At 44.2% G+C, this 13,392-nt stretch overlaps 1 protein-coding gene across 5 annotated transcripts in view; it reads left to right on the top strand.

Moving 5' to 3' along the window:
- Ptp61F (Protein tyrosine phosphatase 61F) overlaps positions 1-13,392 on the top strand; it is a 132,428-nt gene that overhangs the window by 73,313 nt on the left and 45,723 nt on the right. For 3 of the 5 annotated variants that reach the window (XM_045753953.2, XM_045753950.2, XM_045753954.2), the window contains one exon: positions 6,194-7,843. Coding sequence is in view for 4 of the 5 variants with exons in the window: in XM_045753950.2 (XP_045609906.1) it covers positions 6,194-6,404 (211 nt within the window). In the remaining variant the exon portion in view is untranslated. Of the gene's footprint in view, positions 1-6,193; positions 7,844-13,392 lie in introns of those variants that run through there. The other 2 variants (XM_045753952.2, XM_045753951.2) reach the window with 2 other exon arrangements.

Below are 13,392 nucleotides of genomic sequence, written 5' to 3'. Positions count from 1 at the left end.
AGGGAATTTAATTGCGAACACAATTAAATTGGGGAGACGGTCGGCCGAGTGGACAGCATGCTGGGCTTGTGATCCTGTGGTCCTGGGTTCGATCCCAGGCGCCGGCGAGAAACATTGGGCAGAGTTTCTTTCACCCTATGCCCCTGTTACCTAGCAGTAAAATAGGTACCTGGGTGTTAGTCAGCTGTCACGGGCTGCTTCCTGGGGGTGGAGGCCTGGTCGAGGACCGGGCCGCGGGGACACTAAAAAGCCTCGAAATCATCTCAAGATGACCTCAAGATAACAATGATACCAAAACGAACGATGTAGCACCAGAATTAAGGTGAGAAAACTGAAACAAGTATACTCATTTAGGCGTCGCCGCACGCTCGCCCGCACCATTGAGGCCATGACGTCAATGTCTGCGGCGAGCTCGGGGGGTGTGCGCGATAGTGTTAAGACTGTGTAGTAAGGATGTTTATGATGATGCTGGGAAAGTGGTGTAGGGTAGAGGTGGCGATGAAAGGCAGGGAAAGTATTGAAGTGTAAAGGTGATTGTGAAGGAGAGGGAAGTTAGTGCTGATGACGGTTGTACATGCACTGATAAACAAGATAGGCGAGTCTGGGGATTTTCTCTTCCGTCTTTTTCTCAGTTGCAGTGCCTTGGCTGGAGGAGTGCACTGGTTACACGCATGCTGCACTTTAGCCCGCCGAGGTAGGTTTTCCCAGCTTTCTCAGCCAGGCTTGGTTAATTTACCTAAAACTTGTAAGAGTACCGGTGTTGTGTCCCAGTGCATGGATGTCCTGCTTGGATTGCATCCAGGAGGTGCTTGTCTGCTTGCCCCCGACCCTGTCCTTGCTTCTTGTGAGATAAGGGTTGTTCATCGCCTATGCCACAGAGCGACATTCATTTGCCTCTGCTGTGCTGCCTGTTGAGTCGGAACACCTTCTACTCCGAGTCAAGTCGAGTACATTCCCGCCATGTTACTCTCCTCCTTAGCCCTCTTGTTGGTGGTTCGGCTTTTCAGGCTGCGTCCGCTCTTCGTGTTCTGTCAGTGGTCAGTTGTGTGCCCATTTCCCATTTGTTTTTTGGGTATTTAGCTTAGGGGGAGGGAAGGGGGTCTGTCTCCTTGCTCTTGGCCCTGGTCATGCCTCCTCTTCCCTTCCCATGTGGCGTGATTCTTTCTCCTTCTGGGCCATTTCTCCTCATCCCTGCTTATGGCCCTAAGATGTCTGGGTGGGGCTTAGCTTTGGTTGAGGCTTTGGTGGCTTTGAGGGTTGCGCCTTCTGATTCAAGCGCAGAGGCAGTTGAGCCTTTCAGTCCTACCAAAGCTTCTGGGCCTTCTTCCCAACTGGCCCCTTCCTTCAAGGCCTTTTCCCTGGACTCAGCCGGTCTTTCCTGGGTGGTGGGGAAGGACGATGGCTCTGCTCCTGGGCTCTGCATTGCAATTTCAGGCAGTTGGGGGAGTTGGTGTTGGGGCCGAGGTCCCCTTTGATCTTTCATCATTTCTAGCATTTCTGTGTAGGATCTTTGGTTCCAGGTGGTGGGGTTTTCTTACACCTTCATTCCTGTGTGTGTTGGTTTGTGTGCAGCTCCTTTTTCCCTAGGTTTGCCTGTGACTATGCCAGGGGTGTTCTTCCTGAGGTTTCCTTCCTCACGGGTTCACCTTCGGGAGGCTCTTCGCATTTTTCCATCCTTCCAGTGTGACCCAGTTACCTTGTCAATGGTCTCTGCTTTTTCTCAGTTCAGGTCGCCCCTTCCCTTCTTGGGTGCGTTGTGAGGTTCCAGAGTCTTCCTGACTAACAGACAATATTCAGTTCTCTCGGACCCTGGTATGTTAGCTGGCCCTGCTCGCTTGAGTTGTACAAGGTTGAGCATGTTTTTCGAGGGTTTTGGAGGCCTGTCTTTTGGACCCCTTCATGCTGCCTGTTTACTCTGTTCTTTTCTGTCTGTTGGAGTGCTTCTGCTTTGTGCATTTTCTTTGCTATTGACTTCAGTTGCAGCGGTTGGCCTCCATGCTCTTCTTCACTTGGGCTCTGTTGTGCGTTTTCCAAGTTTCTTTAATCCCGGGCAGCGCAGCTATTAATAGCCGACAGCACCCACTTTCTGCAAGAAAGAAAAGGTAAAAAAATTAGTTTTTCATTCTAAGATTGTTAACCCTTAAACCGCATGCATATTGGGGGCCTGGAAGCAAAAAATATTTGAATTATGTAAAAATAACTTAATGTTAAACAAATCTCCAACTTATTGGCTTCAGCATCGTGAAACATTCATAAAAATATTTTCAGAAATTGATTTTAGACAAATTTTTAAAAAATAAGAATGTTTTGTTGATAAGGAGAACAGCTCCTATTAACTGGAACTGAGGGATAATGCAGTAATAGAGATGCAAGCACCTGTCCGACGCACAAAGAAAAATAGTACTAAGGAGCGTCCACAAAGTGGATATGCAGCTGGTGCCTTATGGCATTGCTGAGTAATACATAATACCAGAAATAATAATGAGTAACAATGTTCTTATGCTCTATTTTGTTATATATCATATAAATACATGGTCCAATGTTAATATATGTTACTTTCATCAATGTCCCAAAGATATATATATTTTTTTTTTTTTTTTTTTAAGATTTTAGTTTTTTCTCCTTTATTATCTGATTTTGTTGTAACCTTTACATCCTGGAGAGTTCATACCCTTCCCTAACTATGTGAAGATAGAATGAAATTGGTCAACATATAAATCGGTCTCAACTCGCAGAACTTGGTACTTTGATTTTTTTATTTTTTGGCCAATTTTTTCCCAGATTTCAAACTCTATTTTCTTCGACTGGTTGTTTTGATGATTAGGGACCAGATTAGGGCTTTTTCACTTATATAAAGTATACCCTAAATATATCCTCTAAATCATTATAATTATCCCTATATTTTGTTTATTTTGGGAGGGGTTATTTTTCTTGACTTCATTTCAACACATATTGGCCTACAACTTTCACATATTCGAGTACAAATGCCAAACAATGTTTATTAAAACATACAATTAAATTAACGAATAAGAGCTACCTTTATTCATTGTCGATAACTTCAACTTCAATTATCTCTGAAACTAGAGTTTCAACTTTGAGTGGCTTCTAAAATTCCAGTTTTTGACCGATTCTCACCATTTTGACATGTTGTGTGCTTGGCTGTCTGTTCTACAATCCCTTCAGAATGTATTTTTCATAAACCCTATTCATTTGGAGTTGTAATTTTTTTGGTCTAAATTTGCAGCATATTTCAAATGCCATATTGATGATTTTTTTTACAGTAAACTATACTGAAAACCTATATTCTAATTTGATGAACAGACTGCCCCCAGCCTGGGGGCATTCTGTTCAAAGAGGTCTCCCCAAGTTCGAGGAGTCACTTGCCAAGAAATCAGAGGCAAAGAGACAGAGAAGGATAGTCGGTAGCCAGGAAGACAAACCAGAATCGGACTTCGTTTGTGTGGGATGGACTGATATTCTCGGATCGACCTCATAAGTTACACCAGACGCTGCACTAGGATTGACAACCAGAGCGCAACTCCATAATCTCCTGAGACTGAAGGATGCCTACTAATTTGATGAAAATGAAGATCACATGCTATTTTGAGAGAATAATACTGTAACACCAAATGAACAATTGGTGATAGTTTATATTTTTTATTCTGATTTGAAAATTTGAAGTTTTCAGTATTCAATTTATAAATGATTTTTGATTCTCTTATTTTTCAAGTTAAGTTGTGATCATTTAGAAAACGTTGGAGCATTTGCCTAGTTGATTATGCACAAAGTTGGAAAGTGTTTGTGCAAGTTTTAAAAACTTGAGTTATGTCAAATAATATATGTATATTTTGAGCGGTTTAAGGGTTAAAATGTGTTCCTTGATCTCGGGAAAAATAATAAAAAATCGTCGGTGACATATTTTGACTGCAATAGGGTTAGAAGTCGGGCAAGATTCAGGCGGTGACAGAGTAGGTATCCGGGCTGGTCTCATCCACCTGGGCTGTCAGGCAGAATTTGCCACAAAGATGATATTACTTACTCAATATCTCGGATTGATTTTTTTTTTTGTTATATTATTCAATAGTGTGTAGTGTGATATATTTATACTGTATAATAAATGTGTGAACCATGATCCAGCAACCAGGAGGCCTGGTCGACGACCGGGCCGCGGGGACACTAAGCCCCGGAAGCACCTCAAGGTAACCTCAAGGTAACCATAGCTATTCTCAAAAGTATGGTGTGCATATTAGTGATTCAATTATTATGTGCGTAAAACCATAAAAAATATTTTTGCTGTTACTGTATTACACTATATACATAAATTATATATAAGTATTTGCATGTTTTGTTCACCATAACGAATAACTAAGCTGGTATTCTGCATCAGCATCATCCTGTCAGCCTTTGGTAGGGATGGTCAGTCTCTCTCTCTTCAGGGGTTCTGGTCTGTGAACTAGCCTCTCCTCCATGCCGCCATCGATTCATTCTGGTTCTTCTCAGCCCTTCGCGGTTGAACCATTTTCTTCCTTGTCTTCTTTCCGTAGACCATTTTGTCCCAAGTCTACCTCGCTCATGGACCAAGTGCCTGGGTCCGTGGACCTCCTGGATGCTTCTTGGTGCTTCCCTTCCATCCTTGGTTCAGGGATTAGTTCCGGTTTGTGGTGGGGCCTCGGGATTCCTGCTTCCATATTCTCCATTAGCTTTCTTCTGACTCCGTGCATTTTCTCGCACTTGGCTCGGGCCGTGATGACCCGTCTTTGTCTCTTGGGTTTTTTGGCCTGCCTCGACGACTGGATGGTTTGGTGTCCCAGTCAGTCCTCGTGTCTGCTAGCCAGGAGTCTGGTTCTTTCCCTGATCACCAGGTTCATGTTCCTGGTATTTTGGTGGAAGTCCCAGTTGACTCGGGGCCAGGTTTGGACTTGGTTGATCCTCAACTAGTCTCTCAGTTGGTGTTGCTGTTCCTGCCTCCGACGGCTCTGTCCCGGCTGCAGCACTGCTGGTTGTTGGTGTTGAGTTGGCCTCAGGATTCTTGGCGGCTTTGCGGGAGCCTCATCTTGCCCTACTTGTTGTTCCCTGGGCACCATTTGGTTTCAGGGGTTGGGCTGCTTCCTTCAGGGCCCCCCTTTTTTCCCGCTGCTGTGACCACTGGATGTGGACTCCATTGGCCCTTTATTGGTTTCTGAGTCTCCTGCTTCCTCTTTGAGCTTTTAGGATTTGATCCCCTGGCACTTTCGCTGCTTGTGCTCGACGTCTTTCCAGTCTTCCTTGCTTTTGGCGAGGTTGGGTCACCAGTGATTGTCGCTGTGGTTTGGGGTTTTTGTTCTCCCCTCTTTTGTCGGGTGCGCATATTCCTGTGCAAGCATTTATGGCCGTGTGGCATATCCTGTGATAGATACAGATTTCTATGGCTCTGTTGCTCAGTTCCATTCAGACTGTTACATCGAGGTTTGTTGAATCGATTGGAGGTGGGAGGGTTGCTTTGGTCCCTGTCTGGCTCAACCTACCTACCACGTGGCAGGCGGTGCTGTGATGCCACATGGGCCATCACAGAAAATGGGAAGACATTGGCGCACATTTTAAAACATGTCCCATAATGATCGGAAACAAAATGTAATTTTAACAAATATTTAAATTTTGGACGCAAAATGCGTCTTCGCTGGACATCCGTAGAGTTATTTATGGACGCAATATCCGTCACCGACGGCCAAAAGTGTTGACGGTGGATAAAGGAGGCAAGTGTGCCCCTAAAGTTATTACATACAGAATTTCATAATTATCTCTAATCCCTGCTGTTTGCAAATATAGTATGCTATTTAAAAAAAAAAAGTTATTGTTGAATTATTCTTTCATTCCCAGTTATTCCATATTTGGAATACTTCGACTTCATTTGCATTGCCTTTCAACAGTCTTGATATGCTTCATAATAATCTTCAATTGCATTCTCTTCACATGGTGGATCAAAAATTTATCCAAATTGATTTCTGCAGTCAACATAATCAGTTTCTTAAAAGTCCTGAAACAGTAGTGGCTTACAGCGTGACTCTTTATGCATACACCTTTTATTAATTTTCATTCTAAAAGAAACCAGTTGTGGAATCAATACCACAATAATTAATTTTACTTGTACTATCATTCTATAATAAAGTTGCATTTCTTTATGAAACTAATAAAGCTTGTGGTTTTTGTTTTTTAGGTCCAAGGAAAATGATGTTCGACGACGAAAACAACGGGAACGAACAGCAGCAACTGCAGCTAAAGTCAAGGCCATGGTAGAAAAACAACGAGTCAATGAGTTTTGGCAAGAGAGAAAGAGGTTAATAATGCGACCAGTTTCCCTGTGTGTTGCCTTTGTTGTACTTGGTTTGGGAGGAGGAGCTCTCTTTTATCGATATTTTCATGCATAAGAGAAACTTTATTTTGCTTACGGGTACATTAGTAATACCACCATCTTGAATGTTATTCTTGTATTACTTATTTTGTATTTATATGAAAATGCAAAGTGGTCCTATTAAATTTGTGCCTCTATAGTTCAAAGGTGGAGGTTAATGAAAAGATACACAATATTCTGAGTTCCAACAGCTAATCCTGGACGATAATCAAGTTTTGGGATCGATTTGGATTTACTGAATTTATTTTATATTTTGAGAGGTTTAAGCCGTATTTTAAAAACCTTTCATTGGAAGTGATAATCATTATTGCACATGTTATGAAGCTTCCTAACTTAATCTTTGGGTGTCTGTCTGTAAATTAATTTGTTTAACAACATATCTTTTGAGGGTTTGTAGTTAAGTACAGTACACATGAAATCTCTTAGTGACTCCTATTTAATTTTTCCTCTGTGGTTATCTTTTCATCAACTCCATTTTTCTATTTTCATGTATAATCACTCCTTCCTAACAAACACACAACACACACATGCAGTTGGAGCAATTTAGGTGAGAAGGTGGTGGAGGCCAAGACCGTCAGTAGTTTCAAAGCGTTATATGACAGAGTGCTGGGAAGACGGGACACCACGAGCGTAGCTCTCTTCCTGTAACTACACTTAAGTAATTACTCACTCACTCTCTCACACTCACTCACTCACTCACTCACTCACTCACTCACTCACTCACTCACTCACTCACTCACTCAATTAATTAATTTGTAGGGAATTTGAAAATAATCTAAGAAACAAGAAATAAGTGTGAGTGAGTGATAAATCTGGGCTAGAAGAGTTGATCTTACAATACAGCAGAATGTCAACAACAAAGATGACAGTCACCACAGAGGAGGACAGTACACTAACAAAGGAATGTTTTGAAGGATTCTCAGCACAGGATCTAATGAAAGTTTTTTTTTTTTTTTTTTTTTTTTTGTCGTCATGTTAGTGATTATTGAGGACATGCTAAAGAATTATGAAGAAAAGGTAATTAAATTAGAACAAGTAAATGAATGTCTCAAGATTGAGTTTTGTAATTTAAAGGGAAGTATTTTCCAGCAAGGTAAGGAAATTACCTGCTTGACTGATAAGGTAAGGATGCAGGAGGCATACATCAAGGAACTAATGAAAGATAATGAGGCATGGAAAGTGAAGAGAGGTGAATTTGAAGAAATTAATTAACAAGAAAATACTCATATGGTGAACAACTCCAAGGCACCCTAAAGACCAATAGAGAGTTGGGCAAGGATATGGAAGGAGAAACTTCTTTGACAACTCGGCATTCTTGGTGATATTTAGCGCCCTCTGATTATTTCGCACTTTGATGGTGCTACATAGCCTTCCCGGTTTGGTGCCTTCTTTTGATAATTACCTTACCTTACCTTTGACAACTCATATAGAGGAGGTTAATAAAGAACTAGAAAAGTATAAAGAAGAAATAAGAGAGACGTATGAGCAAGTTGTTAAGAATGAAAGAGACAATCAAGGAAGTGTGTTTGGAAGTCAAACTAGAAACCTCCACCTTACAAAACACTGCAGATAGAAGTAAGCCCATAATAATTTTTGGGTGTTTAAGAGAAGCAAATTTCATCTAGGGTGGACAGAGCAGCAGAAGAGATGAGAATCATAGAGAAAATAGTAAGGTTAGGAGAAGGCCTAAATTCAAAGGAAAGTGTCAGCGATTTTTGGAGGATAGGAAAATGAGACAAGAACCGCCCCTTAAGGGTGACGTTAATGGATTGAAACATATGACGGTAGTGCTTAGAAATGCCAGGAAATTGCAGTTTGATGAGGATGGCAAACTTTGGTCAATAAGAAAAGACCTCTCAAAGGAAGACAGAGAAAAGGTGAAAATAAACCTCATTGAAGCAAAACGTCTAAATGGGGGGATAGAAATGAAGAAATTTTTTTTTTTCTACAAAGTGTTAGGGACCGGAAAGCTAGTGAAATGGTACATAAAACCAAAGCAACAAAATCATTAGAGGATGGGGGAGTAAAGAACAACGGTAAGGGGAACATGTTCCTGAAAATATATACCAACATAAATGGGGTGAGATAAAAAAAATATTGGAGCTGAAAGATGTAATTCAGCTTAAGGTCCCAGATATTATCACATTAACAGAGACGAAACTTGACGATCATATTTTAAATGAGGACGTATTCCCAAGGGGCTACTCAGCTTGAAGATATGACAGAAAAACTAGGCTGGAATGGTTCCCAAAGAGCATATGGTCATCCAACACAGCATAACTAAATCATGCAGATGACACCACCTCCCTCACCAGAATGGCTCCTCCCAACATACTCCTTATATTATTACACTAATACACACTATATATATGTATCTACATTTGTATTCATAGCAAACCATTAAGCTGGTATGGTGAGTTCAGACAATAAAACGTGGCCGCACAGAGTTAGCAGATGACACTACCTTCCTCACCAAGATTACTCCTTCCACCATACTATGCACAGTGCTAATTATCACCACACTCCTGCTATTATCAGAATTCTGGTCATTATTATCAGTCAGGGGTCTTCTGTAATACTATCATCACTAAATAATAGCAGGTACATATATATTTTGAGATTTTTAGGAGATGCTGTGTTCACAAACTAAACAGCAGTGCTGTTGGCTCATGCTGTGTGTGTGCCAGCCTTGGTTGCTCACTTAGTATTTAGGCTCTCACACCCGGGAATGTTTCCCATGATTTTTTTCAAAGATGGTGATGCCACATCGGCTCCCCGGAGCTATACAGCCTGAATGGATATGCAGAACTTTCTGGCTTTCTGGCATCAGTCAATGTGCGTGGAGTTCTGCCTAGCGGGCTACCGGGGACCTTGAGCAAGAACCTGGCTTCCTCAGAGAGGCGCGAGGAGCAATGTCCTATAGAAACCCCATGTAGTTGGGAGCATTCTATGTCTGCCATCGACCGGGTCTGACAACCAAGGTTGGCGTTCCAAAACAAACCCCTATTACTGGGGAAACTATTGCTACTGAAAGCCGAACAAGTGGACAACTCCCCAAACGAAAATTAGCAAACTAGCATGATGTCGTCATGTCGCCGTCTGCACAACAGCCCCCCCCCCCCCTTCCCCGTGCGTGCCTACGATCCAACCGGCAGTTCTTGGCTGATGCGATTCTGGAGAAGTTGTGTGCCTCTACAGGTGGTGTGTGAGTCAGGAGAAATATTCCACGGTACTCGGGCTGCATGCGCCTAGGGTTCCCTTCCTTAGGTGCCCAGTAAGTACTGCCCTTGGGGCTTGGGGTATCCTTCCACAAGTCACCTTGGGATCTTCCTCCGCTGTGTCTTTTACTGCTCAGTACTTGGCCGCCCTTGGGGTCAGCTGGGGGTTTTATTGTCCTTGTTTGTCTCTGGGTAGGAGGTAGTTTTCGTCACTGGTAGGGGCGCGGGATACTGCACAGCTAGTTATCACTTATTATAGAGGCAGGTTCTGTTCCGCCTGGGTACGTTGTCCTCATGTGGAGTTTTTCTTTTGTTTTTGTTTGTTCCTGCCTAGTGGGGAAGCCTTGCCACTCCTCTGTTGTTGGGGTGTGTGTTGGTGGTGTTCCCAACTAGGCCCCAGTGAGTGGACACATCCCAGGGGTTCAGCTTTTGAAAGTTTGTTTGGTAGACTTGAGCGCCAGTTCGCAGTACCCTACCTGGGCTACCCTTATCGTGTTAAGAAGGCTAAGAGCCCTGGAAAACCCCACGGGGGCTCCGTGATTTGATGGATGTGATCCTTGAGTCCCCTCTCGCTTCTTGCGAGATTGAAGGTTGCTCTGTCCCCTTGTCTCAGGGCGACACTCACCGGTTTTGCCTCTGCTATGCTGCCTGTTGGGTCGGTTATTGTTTTTGGCCTGGAGTCGTGTGACGTTTGTTGTCTGTACGTGTTCCAGTTCACCCAAGCTATTGAACATAATATGAGGGTGCAGGCAGCTGCTGCATTGCATGCTAGATTTAGGTTGGTTGCAGGCCCCAGATGCCCCGAGACTGCCCCGTTTTGGTTTTAGGAACCCGGATTTTGGGGAGGGAGTCACTTCAGCTTTGGTTCTGTCCATCCCTCCTAGTCCTTTCCCTTCTGTTGTGCATCCAGTTCCTCTCTTCTTGCTTCCGCCCCCGAAGCGTCTGAGGGTGTCGGAGTCGGGGCAGGGTCTAGTTGGTGCTAAGACTCAGGCGGTCTCTGGGGAGTCTCCTTCTGGGGTTGCGGTGGAGGCATTCAAGCCTAGTCCTCCAGCCGGAGCTTCTGGGTCTGAATAGTAGGCCCCCTTCGTTCCTACTTTTTTGGCGGCTCCCAGAGGTGGGGGGGGGGTGGCCGGCTAGGCCCCGGGTCCTTAGAATGAGGTTCCCGGGGTGGGGAAGGGGTTGACTGGGGAGCCTTGGACCCCATTCGACCCTGTCTGGGGTTTTCTACCCTTGAAGCAGGGCTTGGTGTTACAAGGAGAGGGGTTCTCTTTCGCTCCCTCCTCGTACGAGTTGGACTTGGTGTCTACCCCTCCTCAGGTTCGGTTCTGTGATCCCTTGGGTTCTTCAGTCCCGTCCTTCTAGAGGTTTTCGGCTTCCCGAGTCCCATCACAAGTGGTGCAGGAAGCCTTTGCTGCTTACCACCAGCGCGACCCGGATTATGCTTTCGTGATGGATCCGCGTTCCTTCGTGTACGGGTCTTTGTGTCCATACTGGGCTCGTTATGAAGTTCTGGAGTTGTCCTGGGGCCAGATTCACGAAGCAGTTACACAAGCTCTTACGAATGTGTACATCTTTCTTCAATCTTTGATGGCTTTGTTACATTTATTATAAATTATTACATTTACATTTATTGAAGATGCTGCTCAAAACAATTTACAAGCATGAAAACTTCCCAACTGTTGTTATTGTTATAAACAGCCTCCTGGTGCTTCGGAGCTCATTAACTGTTTAATAATTGTAAACAAGGTCACCAAAGATTGAGAAAAGATGTACAGCTTTGTAAGTGCTTGCATACCTGCTTCATGAATCTGGCCCCTGGTTGACAGACTGCCCGTTCTTCTCTTTGGAGGCTTAGCACACGTTCTGTCGATCCCGCGTGCTTGAGTGGAGGGAGGCTCATACTGCTTTGCAGGTTTTCCTAGGGGGGCAACTTCGAGCATCTCAATGCTTGTTTCTTCGCCCTTGCCCTTCCGCGGGATGTTGGTGTGATGCAGCTTCATGTGCAGGCTCCTTCCATTTCGGCTGCTTTGGTCGCGGAGGATTTGCATACACGTGGCCTGCTGGCTTCGACCCTGCGTTTCTTTTCCCTCCTCAAGCTGTTCTCGGATTGGCTTGGGCTGGATGTGGAGGTGCTTGGGGCCGCCTCTGGATCTGGTGTACTGCCATCTGCTGTGCGTGCGTCGTCTGCATTGTTGAGGCTGTTCACGCCGCTCCTGTGGGATGCAGTTTAGCATTTTTTTTGCTTCTCGACTCGTGTGTCTGCAGACGCAACTAGGCGGAGGAAATAGGTGGTCAGACACTGGATACCGAATGGGAGATGAAGTCCTTCACGAAACAGACTGAGAGAAAGATCTAGGACTTGATATCAAGCCAAACCTGTCTGCTGAAGCCCACATCAAAAGAATAACATCTGCAGTGTATGTGAGGCTGGCTAACATCAGAACTGCCTTCAGAAACCTGTGTAAGGAATCCTTCCGAACCTTGGATACCACATATGGAAGGCCAATCCTGGAGTATACGGCCCCAGCATGGAGCCCATACCTTGTCAAGCACAAGACGAAGTTGGAAAAAGTTCAGAGGTATGCCACTAGGCTTGTTCAGGAATGAAGAAGCATGAGTTATGAGGAAATGCTGAGTGAACTGCACCTCACGTCCCCGGAAGACACAAGAGCTCGGGAAGACATGATCACATGATCGCCACATACAAAATTCTCAGGGGAATTAACAGGGTTATCTTGAGATGAGCGTCCCCGTGGTTATCTTGAGAGGGGCTTAGCGTCCCTGTAACCCGGTCCTCAACCGGGCCTCCTTTTTGTTTCACACCCCCACTAAGCAGCCTGTAGCGGCTGTCTAACTACCAGGTACCTATTTACTGCTAGGTAACAGGGGCATCAGGGTGAAAGGAACATTTTGCCCATTTGTCTCCGCCTCTACCTGGGATCGAACCCGAAACCTCAGAACTACGAATCCATAGCGCTGTCCACTCGGCTGTCAGGCGCTAGCCAATTTTTAGAGCCAACCAATCAAAATTAGAGGGTAGACAAGGAAGGATTATTTAACACGGGTGGTACACACACAAGGTGACATAGGTGGAAGCCGAGTACCCAAATGAGCCACAGAGACATACGAAAGAACTTTTTCAGTGTCAAAGTAGTTAGTAAATGGAATGCACTAGGAAGTGATGTTGTGGAGGCCGACTCCATACACAGTTTCAAATGTAGATACAATAGAGCTCAAGAAGCTCAGGAATCTGTACACCAGTAGATTGATGGTTGAGAGGCGGGACCAAAGAGCCAAACTCAACCCCCTCAAGTATAACTAGTTGAGTACAACTAGGCGGGTACACACACCTACCCCAACTGATTAACCAACCAACCAACCATGTTTCTACCACCACATGTCACAGGGGCTTCAGGAAATATTTATATTATAAGAGTATAATGGCAAAGGAGTGTAGTGCATGAGTGGTGTTCCAGGCAGCATTAACACATGGAATGGTAGTAGGCAGGTTCAAAGGAGTGGGCATTGGAAAAGTGAGTTAAAAATTTGTGGTAGTAAAGTGAGGGGTTGGGCAAACAGAAGAGGAAGGAAACCAAAACAACAATTGTCAGTGAGCACATCATTACCACAGAACATGTGATAATTACGTAGGCTATTCCAAGGAAAACGTTAACAGGAGATGGATCCTTGGCAGGTTAGTGAGAGTAGAAGACATGCTTAAAATTTATGCACTTAACTTTAACATTAGGGAAGGAAGGTATATACTTGAAATGTAAGATAACTTTC

Source organism: Procambarus clarkii, chromosome 30 (genome assembly GCF_040958095.1).
Source record: "Procambarus clarkii isolate CNS0578487 chromosome 30, FALCON_Pclarkii_2.0, whole genome shotgun sequence".
Classification (NCBI taxonomy): Eukaryota; Metazoa; Arthropoda; class Malacostraca; order Decapoda; family Cambaridae; genus Procambarus; species Procambarus clarkii.
This window is presented reverse-complemented; position numbering and strand designations above follow the sequence as displayed.